Here is an 18,717-nt window from a genome sequence, read left to right as displayed (position 1 = left end):
CAAAAACAAAAAACAAACAAAAGACATCCAACGATTATTAAAGATACACTGCCACTGTTCCTCCCACCTTCCTTGTTCTTTTCTTCCTATCTTGGGCTTGGTGTTCAAGAGAATCTGAAAACATTCCTCATAATCCACAAATTCATTAGACGGTGTTATAGGAAATAAAAGTGGCTTAGCAGTAGTAACAGGCATATGGTTTATATTTCATTTTAGAGTTATACAAGATTTTGAAAGCTGAAACAGATTTTTGACGGGCTAAGAACTTTTAAATTTAAAACCCAAATTTGTAAAAACTTGATTTCTATTGGGAAATAAGGGATGAGAATAGAGGACTTCCACTTTTTTTTTTTTACTTTACATACTTGCATTGCTATAAAAGTGTTTAAAAGTATTTTACTTTTATAATAAATGTATTTGATACAAGGTTTCAAATGTTACTTCTGACAAAATTGCATGTAAAGTCTTGTACTTTAAAGACTCTGAAGAAAAAGCAACCTTCTTATTCTAGTTTATTAGCTATTAAAATGTTTTATTTCATGCTTTGAAAAAAAAACTGAAAATCAATAAATAGTAAGACAGTTAACAGGGGCTAGGATGAGGAAATATCCCTTGACTGAATTTTGTCTTATATATATAATTTTAGGATTCAAAAATGTTCTATTTAAAGTTACCCAATATTCCACAATTTAACAGGTTTATTTCTTTAAATCTAAGCTATTGGGCAGAATAAACTCTTATCTGCTCAGTTCTTAATAACAGATCCCTACAATGAGGAGGGAGCTAGTTTTACAACTGAACCACTTTAATAAAGACACATTTATGTGATGAAACAAAGTATACCTCATTTTTCCTGAAGTCTGTGTATGCATGGCTGTGCATGTAAATAAAAGTGGCATAAAGAAAGTGGCATGAAATGGCATCCAGCTGTTTAAATGTCATTTGTAATACTGAAAAACAGGTCTTCAAAGTGTCTTTAGAAGCCCACCACTGCATGAGCTAGCTGCTGGTGGGACTGGTGGGACAGGTGGGGTGTTTAATCAGCTACAAATAATAACATGTCATCAACAGTAATAATACATTAGAAATGCTGCTAAAGAAATCAAATCACCATCAATTACAGATACTGTTAATAGGTCACCATGTTAAATGTAAGGGTGACCACAGAAATAAAAAGATTTAAAAAAGAGTATGTGTTAGAAACATGGAAGACATCTCTTCCCACTAGCCTTTCCTTCTCCAGCAAAAACAGAAGCACAAAAAGCTACACAGAGTACTCAGCTGGCTCGCTCTATCTATCTATCTATCTATCATCTATCTATCTATCTATCTATTTTAAGTAGACTCCATGCACAACGTGGGGCTTGAACTCAGACTCTGAGATCAAGGGTTGCGAACTCTACTGACTGGGCCAGTCAGGAGCCCCTCACCTGGCTCTTTTAAAGGTTCTGTACAAAGGAGGAAGTTGGTTGTGGCCCATAAATGAGAGATTAAGAAACAACAATCCAAATGTTAGCTAGATTCAACTTCTAGGATATCCAACAACCTGGTCTAGGAAAATCTGGGATTATCCTCTTGAGTTGAGTCCTGAGCAACTCTCAGACTGTCAGTATTTACCCCTAAAACACAAGGAGTTGAGCTATTCTGAACATTCAGTCACTGTGATGCTCACCTGATCCTGGAGTGGCATGAGTTCTTTATTGTGCAGCCTGTGGCTCTGAAAATTCCTAAGATCCACCCTAATAAATGACCACAGGAGTCAACATGAGGGTAGCATCTGCCACCTCTCCCTTCCTGTTCCCGGTAAGGCTTGTACCATCCCTCAGGTGAGCTGGGGCAGGAACAGTGTGAGAACTCTGGCTCCAGAGAATGCACAGTAGTCATGTGGCTCCTTCTATAATTTCCTATAGTATATTTTCTTCTCAATGTCACCATGGAGCCTAACTTCCCTTCTCCCTGATTTGTAGGAAAACATTCTATATTTATTGTTTTTATGGTCTCTTACAGCATTTTCTGAAAAATTATTTTACAGAACACATTAAAATGTGAGATCACAGGAGTGCTAGGTGGCTCAGTTGGTTAACCACTAGTCTTCAGCTCAGGTCATGATCCCAGGGTCCTGGGATCAAGCCCTACATCAGGCTCCTCTCCCTCTGCTTCTGCTGTTCCCCTGCTTGTGCGCTGTTAAATAAATAAATAAAATATTTTAAAAATGTGAGATCACAATGTAATGATTTAAAGTATAGGGGGGCACCCAGATGGGTCAGTTGGTGAAGCAATCTCGAGGACGTGAGCTCAAGCTCCACACTGGGCATACTTTAAAATAAAAAGATTACTTTAAAATAAATAGATTACTTTAAAATAAAAATCTTAAAATAAATATATAGCTTACATATGATTCTCTAATGAGCAGATATGACTTACAAGAACTTAGACAATTTTTAACATCTTACGGTGTTCTCTAGAGCATTTTCAATTACCTACCTCGAGGAACATTCTAAAACAATTTGATCCTCTGAACTTTGCAAAATGGGATGACTTGATGAACATCAATAGGAGACTAGAACTTCTAAAGGCTCTAGGAAGGTATAAACCAGAAGACAGACAGGAGAGCAGAGACCCAGGAAAGGCAGGCTCCTTATAGGGCCTTCTCAAAATTTATATCTGATCCAGGGTAACCTGCTGCCCCAAGACCCCCAAGGCTTCAACAAGTACATTAGACATAAGCACCCTGAAGGCTAATCTGAAAGCAACATGTTTCCAGGAAGAGTGGCTTGGCTTCTCTAGCCTGTGTGTGCCTCCACAATGGACCAGCACTGCTCATCCTCATAAAGGTACAAGGTAGGAGGAGGATACCAACCGATAAGGACAAAGAAGAGAGTTTGTTCTAAGTCTGACCAAAATATCCATACAACATGGTGTTTCCTTAAAGCTAAAAGTAGTACGAAGGAAGAGGAAGCTAAATACATCAAATGAATTTTCAAATTGAGGCCCTTAAATTTCTAAAATTACCAAATCATTTTCTACTGAGGAAACAGAAGAAAGGGATTAGATTTGCCTTGGGCCAAAAAAAACAAACAAACAAAAAAAACAACAAAGAAAACCCCAAAACTAAAAATATATTTGCTACGTAACATTCTGAAATCTTAATCGCTGTGCCCTTGTGAACACAGCACAAACTGTAGCTGGTGCTACTTAACAAAAGCATTACAATTTTCTTTTTAAAAAGCATTTCTTGAAACTGAGAACTAAAAGAAAGAAATTAAAGCTGTAGAGAATGCTCCCACTTCAGAGGACTCATACTATACCGTGAATCGTGTCTGTCACCTGGAAACCAGACTGCCCCAGGCACGATCGCATGGACAGCCTGCGGCAGAGAACACATGCACAGACAGCTAAAGTGGTACATTACCCCCAAGTGCCCTTCACGCCACCCGACACAAACACATTCCTTCCCCGGACGGCTGGGCTGCAGTCACACCATCGTTCCAGGGACCAGAAATCTGTATTGGCTTCATGCTATAAATCCCCAACATTTAAGACCAGCAAGACAAAGACACGTGGCATATGTCAAAATTAGACACAGGGGTCTGCAATTTATTTAGTTCTCAAAAGAAGGCATCAAAGCAGGTATGGAAGGGCTGTAGATAGTGATTTGGCAACTCTCTCTCGAATATTAAACTGAAGAAATACTAGGTCAGACCAAATGGGAACATACAATACTAGAACAATGTGTTACTTCTGGGAGGGAAGTTTGATTACCTTCAGGAACAGATAAAATTACACCACACTCAAAGTCCGAGGGGATTTTGTCAAAGCAGAATAAACAAAACAACTTCAACTCATGATGATTCTAAGACAATGAGAAATAATACACCAAGTTCACAGTATTCAGTGGCCAGGGACACGTGCTCTCCCAGTGACTTGGGACAGAGCAGGGCTGTTTGTGACGGAGCAGGAGTCAGATAGACTCTGCAGGTGTGACCCTCATTCCAGGGACAATGTTTGGAAGCAGTCAATTCCTTAGTTGCTGGTAGTTTATTATGAACTATATCTATGGGCTGTTCCCATATTGTTTGTTTCCCATATTTTACGGTGGTTTAATTTCTATTTAAATCAGGATTAAGTGAAAACAGAGAAGATGACATTTTGCTTTCTGGATTTAAAACAGACCATGTCCCAGACTGCACTCTTTGAGTCACTAATTCATATCTGCATTGTGCCTTGATGCCTTTAATTTTATTATGGTTAGTACTCAAACAAGCACTAATATTAGCCTTCTATGCTCAAAGAACACACAAAAACATTTTTCCCAGACAACACTCGAGAGATCTTTGATGTGGATTATAGACATTCATGCCCGTGAGACCATTCAAAATGGTGAGGCCATATCTCTCCATTCATGCACAGAAGGAACTGGCTCAACACAGAGTCACTGTTCTGACGAGGAAGGGACGAAGCAATCCTCTGAGACTTCCGCCAAGTGGCACAGGTTACATTGAATGAACAATACGTACTGACATTTGTGTCTTCCACAATTCATGATAAATAAGCAAACGGGTTATTTGTAATCAGCCAAACTTGCTGCTTTGAAAAGGCTGCTACTGGACGTTGCGGAGCTCATGTTCCTTCCCAGTATCAGAAAGGAAAAAAACCAAGTTACATTGACAGCTTGCGTTATTGTTTCAAGCTCTCTTCTAGCAATCACATCTCTTTCCACATGGCAAAGGCTGAACTAATATATTTCCCAACTTCTATTAAACAATCCTCCTGTGCTTAGGGGTGATTCTACAGTGGAATTGTGTCCATTGTGTGAGCAACTACAGAAATTAACCCTCCTTATTAAAATTAAAGCTAGGCCATGTGAAACAGACCCCGAATTGTACTGGCAGGTAGTGCTTTAGGATCAGACTGATGTTTTAATGTTTACAGTGTATATGTTAAAGAAAAGGGTTAGGAGAGAATGAAGTTTGGGGACAGACTGTCGGCTTCCTGCCACTTAGCCCACAGTGAACAGCACTGAAGATCAGTGGCTCCCTGCCATGGTCTCAGACATCTCACAACACCAAAGTGAAGAGAAATGAAAAAGCTGAGCAACATCTGATCATCTTAAACCAAGTCACTTGTAAAGGACTATAAAATGTATATCAAAGAACTATTTCTACTTAATATTTGATCCTTAGATCAAATCTAAGGAAAAAATCAAAGGATCAAATCTAAAAAAAAAAAAAAAAAAAAAAAAACACCAAAAAACTCCAAAGTGTCAAACATGGAGAAAGGGAAGGAAGGGACATACTCAATTCAACTGGTCTAGCACGTCATTTAGCAAAATGGAAGACCGTCTGAGAAAATACACAAGTCTATCATTACCTGTAGCTGTCAGTTGAAATTTTTTAAGAAAGGAACTTACTTTAACCCACCTTCAAGCATGCTACAACTGCAGCTATACGGATTTTTGGGATCCCAGCCTTTCTGTATGGTGCATATACATGCATGTGTGTGCTTTCCCCACAGAGAGGGTACAGACAGGGAAAGCATAACACCTGAGTTATGTTTCTGTCTTTAATCCATTCATTTATGAAAATAACAGGGCTTATTATTCAAGCGGACTCTAGATTTGCTGAGCCACATCTCTTAATAAATGCAAATCCTAAAAAGTCACTACCAATTCTGGCAACTTTTTTGTTTTGATGGGAACAGAAGCCTCATGGCAGACACCAACTGTCTGTCCCTCCACTGTAGGCCAGACTCATTTCAAAGAGCTGGTCAGCAATAGGAGTGAACTTATACCCTAGCAACAAAAATGATAGATGCTTTAAATCTGAGTTGGAAATATTTGAAAAGGCACTGGAGTCTGCAGTGAGATCCCTGGCATAGCTCTGTGACTGCTCAGCTTTTCTGGCACCTGCTGGTGGTTGCCACCTGGCTTGTGCCTCTCGGGCTCACAGTGTCGGCCTCTGCCACCTTCTCTCTCCCGCAGCCATTTCTCAGAGCCCCCCTCCCGCCCCCGTCTGCTTCCCTCCTCGTGTGGTCAAGATATCTAAATGACCAACAGTTTGCAATGGCCATTAATGTCTAAAATTCCAACTGGCAACCAGGGCCCTTGCCAAACCCTAAAGAACTTTTCTGCCAAAAACCTTTCCATTTACCCTGGAGGCTGTAGGTTTCATAATTTTTCTGTTAGAACTGCACAAAAAAATCGTCCTTGAACTAAGGACTTGATCTACCAAGTATTTATACTGACAACAGATACCCTTCCCTAAGCAAAGGAACAGCTTTTTTTCTAGCAAAAAACGAAACTGCTCTCTGGTAAGTCAACGGTGAGCCTGTAGACCCCCAATGACTGTCCAGTTAGCAAGCTGCTCATCTCCCGGCACAGGTTCCACCCTGCATGGTGGAGGCAGCTACAGGAATGGCAACTGACATCTGCCTAACAAAAATATAATAAGAAGCTAGCTATAGAGTGTTCCCCCCCATAAATCACAACTATATGGAAAACATACTCCAGTCTGTTAATTTGGCAAGAATTAATTCCACTTTAAGTGGCTTTAATTATTGTTCATTTTTGAGCTACCTAAAAATAGGGACATAGAAACGCTAAAATAAATTCTACTTTCAGACATTTATATTGCATTTGAGTACTTATAAGGCAGTAATTCTACACCACTAAAATTTCAAGAACAAAATACTAACTACTGATAATGAATCTTTAACAGGGGAAGAGTTAACTGCTCAGGCCCAGGCTATACTGTTGACGGCTTCACTGAGCTACCCATCCAGTAACACAGCACACTCTAGAGCTGTGCTGTCCAATGCAGCAGGCACAGTGCATGTGACCATTTCAATTTAATTAAAGTTAATTAAAATTTAAAATTTCAATCTTCAGCTGCCCTCGCCATATTTCAAATGTTTGATAGCCACCTATGGCTGGTGCCCAGTGTCCCAAACAGCAGATCCAGAACATTCCTTTCACCTCCATCATCAAACTGCTGCTCTACACAGAGCAGAGCCTGGTGCCCAGCTTAGCCTGGCAGCTGGAGGGGCGCATAGTGCATGTTCAAAACGCCACTATTGGGCAGCCCCGGTGGTTCAGCGGTTTAGTGCCGCCTTCAGCCCAGGGTGGGATCCTGGAGACCCGGGATCGAGTCCCATGTCAGGCTCCCTGCATGGAGCCTGCTTCTCCCTCTGCCTGTGTCTCTGCCTCTCTCTCTATGTCTCTCATGAATAAATAAATAAAATCTTAAAAAAAAATAACGCCCCTATTTAAAGTTATAAATAGCAAACAAAAGCCACATAAATCAGATTTTTTCAATAAATCAGATTTAAACAATAGTCTTTATAATATGCAAATCCAGCAGCTGGCTATTAAAGTATTTTAAAAGTGCTGCCCATATGAAAGCACACAAATGGGACTAATTGTTAGAGGATGTAAAAGTCTTCAAAGAAAAAATGGCTAAAGACTGATTTCATTGAAAGCACCAAAAGGACATTAACTGGGTTTTTCAAAAATTGTGCTTTGAAAATGAAATTTGAGTAAATAAAAAACTCAACTGCATAGTTAACACAAGAACCCTGCCGCTGTGTACCAACAATAAGGGGTCAGGGTCAGCTGTGTGTCCCTCATCAGAGTGGTTTCAGGTTTTCTTGGCAAGGGGCACATGACTTCAGACATACAAGCTGGCTTTCAACACTCAGATCCTGAGCACTGCACGCCCTGACAAGGACAAAGAAAACTATCCAGCAAAAAGGCTCAGTGTACCAGCTGTAACTATGATATATCTGAACATTATCATCGAATTATCATAGACATGGGCATAATAATCTGCTTTTCCGATTGAGCTGAGACTAGTCTCTTAAAACATTAAGTCAGAAAACTATTCTCCATTTCATGAAGATCAAAAAGGGCCCTTCCAAAGATTTAAATGGATATTAAAATTCTATCATAGAAATATATCAAACATTTGTATGTGTGGTCAGTAAAATGGTAAATTCATGGTATAAATAGAAAAAAAAATCCAGATATTTGGGTTCTCCTATAACTGGTTAAGACAATTCAATAAATAAAGCACTTTAATTGAAAATTAGATTCAATTAAATAATATAAAAATTGAGAAAGATCACGAGTCTAACAAATTCAAAGTTTTAAAGAAATCTCGAAGTGAGGGAGTTGATAAATTCAGCTCCACTGAGATCATACTTTGTCCACTGGGCTCTCCTTTGCAATATTTGCCCTGTAAAACCTTTATGATCATGTTAATACCCTTTCCACATTAGAATTTTACAACCTAGGTTGGAGCTAAAAATTTCAATGTGTGGAAAATCCAAGCATCATAACCACTACTGAAGATTTAAGCAACATCGTACTTTGGATGTAAAGCTGAAAATATTTGTACTAGCTTATTAATAAATTATAAGAAAAACAGGAATTCAGAACATAACAGGATATAAGCAAAAAACTCGGTTGTGCAGCCCAATTAAAATAAAAACAATATATAAAAATAACTTTAATAACACCACTAAAGTATTTAAAATCTCTTCCCAGGTGATTCAGGAGAGAGGATGATAACTGTTCACAGGGCCCTCCCATCCCCACACAGCCCACAAACTCACCATCTTTAAAATCGCCCCATAGAGCCGTAGGAGCACTTTCCGAGGCTCGTCACCAACGGTGGCCACAGTGTCAGGTAAGGAGCACTGGAACAGCATGTTACTGAGGCCACCTCTGTTGGAAGATGAGAGTAAGTGTCAGTGTTTTGAAAGTGAGCTAAACTGCTCTTCTTAGACAACTATGGATGAGAAGTCAGGATCCTGTGGGAACTGTTCCTGTAGAAGTTTTGACAGACTCTCAGGATACGTGCAACATACACAATAAGCTCCACAGTGTTTAGATCAATTCCAGAGTCACATTAAAAACAAGCAAATTCCAGAGCAGTCTGGGTGGCTCAGCGGTTTAGCGCCTGCCTTCAGCCCAGGTTGTGATCCTGGAGACCCAGGATCGGGTCCCACATCAGGCTCCCTGCATGGAGCCTGCTTCTCCCTCTGCCTATGTCTCTGCTTCTCTTTCGGTGTCTCTCATGAATAAATAAAATATTTTTTAAAAAACAAGCAAATTCCCTATCTGTTCTTCTTAATGTTGGAGGTGAGCTCTGTTTAAATTGCATGTGTGCACCTGAGCATGGCATGTGCCTCCAGAGAAGGAGCAGGATGGAAGAGAACCCAGCGCACACTGGAGTGGGGGGCATCCCAGAAGCATTCCTTCAGGACCATGTTCTTCTAGTTCTAAAATTTCCACTATATTCTCATAATGACCAGGTTAAAATCTTTTTTTTTTAAAAGATTTTATTTATTTATTTATGAGAGACACAGAGAGGCAGGCAGAGACACAGGCAGAGGGAGAAGCAGGCTCCATGCAGGGAGCCCAATGTGGGACTCGATCCTGGGTCTCTAGGATCACGCCCTGGACCGAAGGCAGACGCCCAACTGCTGAGCCACCCAGGCGTCCCACCAGGTAAAAATCTTGAAGCAATACTTAATCCACCTCCCCCCAGAACCTTCCACTTGAAGTATATATAGTTCCATGTTATGGAAAATGTCTCAACCAATTTTGACTAATAGCCTTTGCAACATTAAGTTTGGGACAAATCAAAAATAAAAAAAAAAAAAAAAAAAAAAAAAAAAAACTTTGGGACGAATCACCTGCCCAGGTTGGACATGATTAGGTATACAGGAAAGATAGTTAATGGAGGAATCAGAGCTAAATGAAGGAATAAACATCTGTACAATCTGGAGTTCCAGACAAGAAGCATTTCATCTGCAGCAGATTTCAGAGGCCTAAATCCTAATATTATCCAGCCAATAAATCTTAAGGAACTATTATTCCCTAAGCAAAGCACTATGCTGGAAGCTAGGATAATAAAAAACTAAACTATGTTCTGGCCCTTGCCCTCAAGAAACAGCCTCTCTAATGAAGACAAACCAGGCATAAAACTGTCAGAATTCAAAATCACAGAATTCAAAATCACAGTGTGTCTGAGGTGACACACTTGAGCCAACTGAGTCCACCCCTGCCTGTCAAAGGCTTCAGCATCATATGGCAGTAGATGAACAACTCTGGGAGAGAAAGCCACCAGGAGATCGAACTACAGCTTTCTAGAAGGACACCCCCCAGTCACAGGAGGCACCAGCTTTCCCCCTGCTTTATCCATAAAGTCTGTCCAGTCAAGCTATGTTCTCCAAAGTGAGAGTAAAATACACACCTAATTTATACCATCAGGTGCAGAATTACACAGGCATTAGGAGTAACACTGGCAAGCACTGCCAAGAGCTACAGAATACAGACCAAAAGATTGTGTGGGGAGAAAAGAGAACAGGGAGAATTTTTACATGAAGGCTTGTTAATGTTGGTATATTAACATTAGCTAACAATTTTGAAAAGTTTGCTTCTGTGGCAGACCCTCTCCTTCCTTTCCATATTTTACTCAAGCAGCAACACGGCTAGCTGCCTTCATGGCTAGGTGTGCCCATGTGCCCAAGGGCTGACTATATATATATAAAAAGGAAGTGTTTCTGTGACTTCTGGAAGTCAACTTAAGACATTCTCATGGGCTTTGTCCCTTTCTTCCAGTTCTCTATCTTGCTGTCTGAAACAAGGAGATGATCGTTTGTCAATTGCTAAGCTCTTGTCTCTGAGCTCCAAATCTATACTTCAGTTCTCTGTTGTAATGCGGAGCTGGGGGCTCCACTAGTTACAAATCTCCTTTGCCAGTTGCTCCCGGTTAGGTTCTGCCAGTGGGGGCATTGGAAGGAGGCTGGAAGGCGGGAGGAAGGAGATATGCTTGCTTGTTGTTCTTGTCTGAGTGCTGTAGTAGCAACAGAGCAATCCCCACTTCTTTCACCAACCTCAGAACCAGCCTCATGGCACCTTTGCAGAGATACCAGCTCAGAGGTCTGGGTCCCAGCTCCAGGGGGATGCTCCTCAGGTTCTCAGATGCCAGCAACAGCCAGTAGTGCTCTCTCCACAGGGGGTGGGGGCCCCAGCTCCAGGGTTTGATAACCACAACCTCTTCCCTCTGACCCCCCAGCCCAGAGAAGGGGCTGCTTCCTGGAATTCTGTATGCCAGTGGGTCCCATTTTTGCTTTTTTGGTTCTCTAATACCTGTTCACCCAATTCCCTATATTAAATTCTCTATGTTGAAAATGTCTAGTGTTGTTTCCCCCTTCTTGCCAGGGTCTTGACTGGCACATATGGCCAGAGCTTTAGTAGCTTCTTAGATCATGAGCCCAGCCTAGGAAGGCAGAACAGTTAGCTGAAAGGAGCCTGTTTCTCCAATGAGTCCATGGAGCTGCCATACCTGCCCAGCCTGTCTTCTAGACCTCTTAACACAAGACAGAAATAAATTTGTGTTATTCAAGCCACTATTACTCTAGAGTTTCTGTTACAAGCAGCTAGACCTAGTTCTAACTGATACAGCTTATCACAATCCACTTACTCCTGTTCTCCCAATCTGCAAACTTCTCTTTACCGTGCTCTGCTACCTAAAACTACCTATAGTTTAAGACCAAGTCTAACCTTTTCAAGAAGCTTTCACCTTCTTCCCTGCTAGTTCCTTGAAGGCAGGGGTAATGTCTCACTACAATTCTCAAGACTTAGTGACCCCAAATGGTAGGTGCTCAGTAAAGCTTTTCTGAAGATGACAACAATCAGCAGCACCATTGTCCCACTGAGTCTTCTCTAAACTCATTCCTATTATTTTGTCTTACTAGGTCTAGTGGGTTAGGCTTGGCTCCCTAATTAATTAGACTGTAAGCCCCCTAAGAGAAGGTCCTGGGGGAAGGCATTATGCTACGAGAAAGACCACTGGCTTGAGAGCCAGCAATCCAAACCCCAGTATTGCCACTTACTAGCTGTGTGATCTTGGGCATATCGCTGAACCTCTCTGAGCCTCAAATTCACCCCTCTGTAAAAGAGTTGCACTTTCCTTTTGTTCTTTTGTCATTTTATTTTTTTTAGCGGGGGGGGGGGCAGAGGGATTTTTTTTTTGAGGGGGGGGGAGAGAGAGAGAGAATTCCAAGCAGGCTCCATGCCCAATGTGGAGCCCGATGTGGGCTCAATCTCAGGACCCTGAAATCATGACTTAAGCCAAATTCAAGAGTCAGATGCTTAATTGACTGTGCCCCCCATGCTTCCCTCTTTAGTCTGGGGCTGTAGTGTTCAACAGGTTAGCTCAGTTCACCCTCTCCACAATCCTGCAGGGTGGATGCTGATACTGCCTCTCATTTATAAGACAAGGACACGAGACAGTGCAGGATAACACCATGCCATGCTAAGCACATGGTAGGTGCTATGGGAGCAGCATGATCACAAGAGCGTTACATCAGGACTAGTCTATACAAATGTACATAAAACAGAGGTCTTTATTTCCTGTGGCTGCTGTAACATATGACCACACATTCCATGGCTTAAAACAATAAAAATTTATCTTACAGTTTTGGAGTTCAGACGCCAGGAAATAGGTCTTATGTGGCTAAAATCAAGATGTCAGCAGGGCTGTATACCACAGTCCAGGAAACACATACAAAATGACAAAAAGTTGATTCTGATTGAGCTAATGAATGTCAAAGGACAGTGCTTACTGGGGGGCAAGAGGAACTGGTGTTTAACTGGGACAGTTTCAGACCAGGAAAATGAAAGTGTTCCTGAGATGGATCGTAGTGATGGTTGCACAACAGTGTGAACATCCTTAATCCACTGTATACACTTAAAAATGGTAAAAATAGTAAATTCCATCCTGTGTACATTTTACCACAATGTTTTAAAAAAAGGAATGAAGTACTGACACATGCTACATTATGCTCAGTGAAAGAAACCAGTCACATATTCTACTATTCCATTCATGTGAAATGTCCAGATCAAGGCAATCTACAGACAGAGACATCAGTGAGTGCCTAGGGCTGGGGGCCAGGGTCTCCTTCCAAGATGAGAAAAATGTTCTAAATTTTGTGAGATGACGGTTGCCCATACCTGTGACTATACTAAAAGCCACCAGATACACACACTTTAAATAGGTGAATTGTATAAAATATGTGAACCATATCTCAATAAAGTACTTTTTAAAAAGAAAAATTATTTTTTCCTACTGTAATGATTTTTTCTTAACCAATTAAAAACTTGAATGTGCTTCTGCAGAAACTATGTTCCCCAGATGTAAATAAAACTCATATTTTAAGAATTTTTTCAGGAGTAACTGAGTGGTTCAGTCAGTTGGGCATCTATCTGCCTTTGGCTCAGAACATCCTGGGAACGAGCCCCATGTCAGGCTCCCTGCTAAGTGGGGAGTCTACTTCTCCCTCTCCCGCTGCCCCATCTCCCTGCTTGTTCTCTCTCTCAAATAAATAAAATCTTAAAAAAAAAAATACTTAAAAGCAATCATGAGTACCTGAGAATCTTTGCAAGAACAAAGACCTCTTTTTCCAAAAGGTAAATCAGTTGTCTACCCCAGTGAAGGAAGAGCAGAAACATCAGGGAACCCAAGGCTCTCGTTTTCTCCCAAGTGAGCTTCAAAGCACAGGGGAAGCACAGGGACAGTGTGGAGGGAGGAAGATGCGAGCAGCCTTGACCTTTCTTCTCAACTCAGGGCAACGCCTCTAGTGCACGACTTATCAGAAGTGCCCTGCCACTGGCTCTTGGGTACCAGGCGACAGGATAGGCATCCCATCAGTTAAAAGCCCTCGTTTTCCTTCCTGTCACACACTCTTGAGAGTTCGGTCAACAGTGGGAGCAAACAGATGAGCTACTGTTCTAAATTGTGTAACTTCATTCAAAGTTTAATCCCGTGCTCCTAGAGAAGGCAGGCGGGCCAGCTCGGCCAGAAACCAGCTCACAACCTGGAAACCCTTCATCTCTTGAATTATCCATAGCCCCTGTTGCTCAATAGGCTATAACAGGAGGAAGTAAACCGTCGGTTATTTTTTAGTTGACAAGCAAGATAAGTGAAACAAGGTCATTATCCCAGATGACCCAACTGTGAGAAACCACCTAAAAAAATGCCAATTACCAATGAGCCAAACATGACTGGGAATAATAAGATATCTTGGGAAGATATGCCACAGATATGGTAGCAAAACTATGATGGCCCAATTTACCATATAATTTGTCCTCCTAAGTAAAACCTCTGGAACTTACAAGGATTTCAAACAAGTGGCAGAACAGCTTTATAATAAACATACAAGTCATAGTTGAACTTAGGAGACACAATATACTCAAGTAAGCAAAACAGCAAATGAAATGAAACAAATGCATGTATTTCACATTCAACACATGTCAGCAGCCCATGGGAGGCAGAAAACTGAAAGCGCAGAAGGCACTGCTGGCGGGTGCGCTCCCCAAGCCGAGGGCACGGTGCCCATCCCGCCCGCAGGCTTCCAACACAGAGCCAGTGGACTAGTGAGCAAAAAAAAAGCTTCTTGCAGACAAACCATTAATCAGATATTAAAATAATCCTTTCAGGAGTGCCTAGGTGGCTCAGTCTGTTAAGCATCTGCCTTTGGCTCAGGTCAGGATCCCAGGGTCCCGGGATTGAGCCCCGCATTGAGCATTCTGCTCAGTGGGGAGCATGCTTCTCATTCTCTCTCTGCCCCTTCCCCTGCTTGTGCTTGCTTTCTCAAATAAATAAATAAAATCTTTAAAAACAAATAAATAAATAAGATAATAATTTCAATTTCTCTGGATATAGAAAAAAAAAAACATGCAATAACAGCACAAAGAACAAATTTCAAGCTGAAGAACTATGGCTATTGGGTTTCCGTGCCAAATAAAGTACTTTGTGAAAACAAAGCCACACAGCAGCCCTGAGGAGCACTGCGCTGCTTTCATCGTATTCCTGTTTATATTCACCACGAGCAATAAAGAACTCAGGTGACATGGGTGTGCTTTTAAGGACTCAGCTAAGCTTTATCAATTTTACTGGAACAACTAAAGTAGGCTGCTTATAATGTGTAGTAAATTGTTTGCCTTTCAGAGTTTAGAATTCATGTTCCAAAAAACCATGTTAATATGGACCCTCAAAATAAAAACTATAACAAGTTACCTAAATTCTACCATTCAAACATAACCAGTTTTCAACATTTTGGGTGTTTTTGTTTTTGTTTTGTTTTGTTTTTTAAGTAGGCTCCAAGCCCAAGGTGGGGCTTAAATTCACAACCCTGAGATCAAGAGCTACATGCTGTACTGACTGAGCCAGCCAGGTGCCCCTAACATTCTGGGATTTTTAGTTGCCATTTTCCTAAGCTCTTTTCCTACTTCTTATTGAAATTGGGATCAGGGCACCTGGGTGGCTCAGTGGCTGAGCGTGTGCTTTGGGCTCAGGTTGGGGTCCTGGGATCAAGTCCTGCAACAGGCTTCCCAGAGGAAGCTTGCTTCTCCCTCTGCCTATGTCTCTGCCTCTGTCTCTCATGAATAAATAAAATCTTTTTTAAAAAATCCTAAAAAATAAATAAATAAAATTGGGATCATCCTGAACTTATTACTCTGTAACATTCCTTTTCCATTTATAGGAGCATTTTCCATCAATTAAGCATTAAAAACACGTTTTTTAATCATATATAAAAAGTTTTTAAGGTTTTATTTATTTATGAGAGAGAGAGAAAGAGAAAGACAACAAGAGAGCATAAAAGCAGGGGAGAGAAGAGAAGTAGGCTCTATGTCTCTGCCTCTGTCTCTCATGAATAAATAAAATCTTTTTTAAAAAATCCTAAAAAATAAATAAATAAAATTGGGATCATCCTGAACTTATTACTCTGTAACATTCCTTTTCCATTTATAGGAGCATTTTCCATCAATTAAGCATTAAAAACACGTTTTTTAATCATATATAAAAAGTTTTTAAGGTTTTATTTATTTATGAGAGAGAGAGAAAGAGAAAGACAACAAGAGAGCATAAAAGCAGGGGAGAGAGGGAGAAGTAGGCTCCCCACTAAGCAGGGAGCTTGATGTGGGACTTGATCCCAGGATCTTGGGATCATGATCTGAGCAGAATGCAGGTGCTTAACTGCCTGAGCCACCCAGGTGCCTCTCATGCATACAATTTCATCTTAGAGACTAAGCATGGTTTAGCTGGAGACCGTGGGCTTTTCCATAACTTTTTACTTCTATCCATAACTCTATAGTATAGACACCTGTACATCAAATTTTATGCACAATCTGATGAGACCCTTAGTTACAGTTGGGTTTTTCTAGGTCAAAGGGCACTAATGTTTTAAAATTCTTGATGCCCATTGTCAAAGTGTCTACAAACAAGCCACACCACTTACTCCTTGCCTGTCAGCACATTAGAACATCTGTTTCATATTATTTATTTTTTGGCTAAGATTTACGTATTTGAGAGAGAGTATGTGGGGGTGGAGGGGCAGAGGTATAGAAAATCTCAAGCAGACTCCCTGCTGAGCAAGGAGACTGACATGGGGCTTGATCTCCTGACTCTGAGATCATGACCTGAGCCAAAACCAAGAGTGAGATGCTTCATCCAGGTCCCCCATCTCATATTCTTGACTTATCTATCGATGGAAACTCGATATATCAAAATATAACTTTAAAAAACATCAAACGGCAGGGCACTTAGGTGGGTCAGTCAGTTAGGCATCTGACTCTTGATTTCAGCTTGGGTCATGGTCTTAGGATCATAGGATGAGCTCCAAGTCAGACTCCCCACTGGGCAGGGAGTCTGCTTTCCCTCTCTCTGTCCCTCTGCCCCTCCCCCAGCTTGTGGATACATACTCTCTCTAAAATGAATAAATCTTTAAAAATAAATAAAAACATCAAATTGCTAGTGATGATAACTAACTTTTCTAAGTCTACAATATACAAGAAGTTATTAACAAAGGCCATGAAATATTTTAAGTTAAAAAACTGTTGCATAGGATATATTTACAGGGCAACTCCGGTGGCGCAGTGGTTTAGCGCCGCCGGCAGCCCAGGGCGTGATCCTGGAGACCCTGGATCGAGTCCCACATCAGGCTCCCTGCATGAAGCTTGCTTCTCCCTCTGCCTGTGTCTCTGCCTCTCTCTCTCTCTCTCTGCATCTCTATGAATAAATAAATAAAAATATTTAAAAAAAGGATATATTTATAGGTACATCAATACAGAAAAAAAAATACAGTTATTAAAATAAATCACAAAACATTCTGAGAGTTAGTTTTATTTAAATGACTTCTTGGGGGCGGCTCCTGGGTGGCTCAGTCAGTTAAACTTCTGCTTTCATTTCAGCTCAGGTCAGGATCCTGGGGTCCTGGGATTGAGGCCCACGTCAGGGTTCCTGCTCAGTGAGGAGTCTGGTTCTCCCTCTGCCCCTCTCCATGCCCATGCTCTCTCTCTCAAATAAATAAAATCTTTAAAAAAACAAATGACTTCTTGGTGACATGCATCACTGAGTCCGTGTTAGATAACTTCCTCCAAAACTGATAAAATGTGGATCCATTACCCTTCTTATCAAGCCATACAATCAATTGCACTAATCACTAAGGAAAGAAAATTGGAAAATGTAAAATAGCAGATAATCTAAAATTTTAGTTGACCTAAAGATGGATCCAAGATATGTGTCACAGTAGGCAACATACTAATCAACATTATTAAAAAGAAATTTGGGAAATTCCAATTCCACAAAATTATTTCAAAACAGAACCACTCCATATAACACTAAGATCTGGTATTTGATGTTACTTCCTCTTCAAAGTTCCTAATAGCAAGACATATCAATCATGCCTTCTTAGCATGCAAGGTCTTCCCCAAATAGAAGCCCAAATGACAACAGGTTCCATATGGTCAACTACGAACCACAATGTTCCAAAATACAAAGCACTATTAATTCTCTCATATGTCAGCTATTCCAAGTACATCTCTTACTAAAAAAAAAAAAAATTCAAGTGTTCCACAGCACTTAAACCAAAAACACAGATCATAAAAGATTTCAAAATTCTGAATGAAAGGGGATCCCTGGGTGGCTCAGCGGTTTGGTGCCTGCCTTTGGCCCAGGGCGCGATCCTGGAGTCCCGGGATCAAGTCGCGTCGGGCTCCCGGCATGGAGCCTGCTTCTTCCTCCTCCTGTGTCTCTGCCTCTCTCTCTCTCTCTCTCTGTCTATCATAAATAAATAAATAAATCTTTAAAAAAATTCTGAATGAAAGATCAGAATCTTATTTCAGAATGAAACAAAATTTTAACGCCAATTCAGAATGGTGATCATCTCTGGGCAAAGGAAGGGAACCTGAGGCCAATTTAGCAGAATGTTCCAATTTGATAAAGCTATTTTACTTTTATAATTCTTTACTACATTTATAAATGTTTGTAATTTTACGAATATTTTTAGAAATGTTTAATTATTTGGAAGGGGAGCATTTGTGCTCACATATGCCCATGAGTTGGGGGGAATGGCAGAGGGAGAGGGAAAGAAAGAGAATTCCAACCAGACACCCTACCAAGTGGCTCAATCTCATGACCCAAGAGATCATGTCTAAGCTGAAATCCTAAGTCAGACACACAACTGACTGAGCCACCTAGGTGCCCCTAAAGGTTTGTAATTTTTAATAATGAGCTTATTTCACATAAAACTTTATGGCTGGGATGCCTAGGTGGCTCAGTGCTTAAGCATCTGCCTTTGGCTCAGGTCGTGATCCCAGAGTCCTGGGATCAAGTCCCATATCAGGCTCCCTACAGGGAGCCTGGTTCT

General features: G+C 40.9%; 1 protein-coding gene across 11 annotated transcripts in view; it reads right to left on the bottom strand.

Moving 5' to 3' along the window:
• CHKA (choline kinase alpha) overlaps positions 1 to 18,717 on the bottom strand; it is a 70,024-nt gene that overhangs the window by 31,828 nt on the left and 19,479 nt on the right. For all 11 annotated transcript variants that reach the window (XR_005373586.1, XM_038563712.1, XM_038563721.1 and 8 more), the window contains exon 2: positions 8,611 to 8,722. Coding sequence is in view for 10 of the 11 variants with exons in the window: in XM_038563712.1 (XP_038419640.1) it covers positions 8,611 to 8,722 (112 nt within the window). In the remaining variant the exon portion in view is untranslated. The remainder of the gene's footprint in view (positions 1 to 8,610; positions 8,723 to 18,717) is intronic.

This window comes from Canis lupus, chromosome 18 (assembly GCF_011100685.1).
Source record: "Canis lupus familiaris isolate Mischka breed German Shepherd chromosome 18, alternate assembly UU_Cfam_GSD_1.0, whole genome shotgun sequence".
Lineage (NCBI taxonomy): Eukaryota > Metazoa > Chordata > Mammalia > Carnivora > Canidae > Canis > Canis lupus.
The sequence above is the reverse complement of the archived record's forward strand: the minus strand, read 5'-3'. Positions and strand labels throughout refer to the sequence as shown.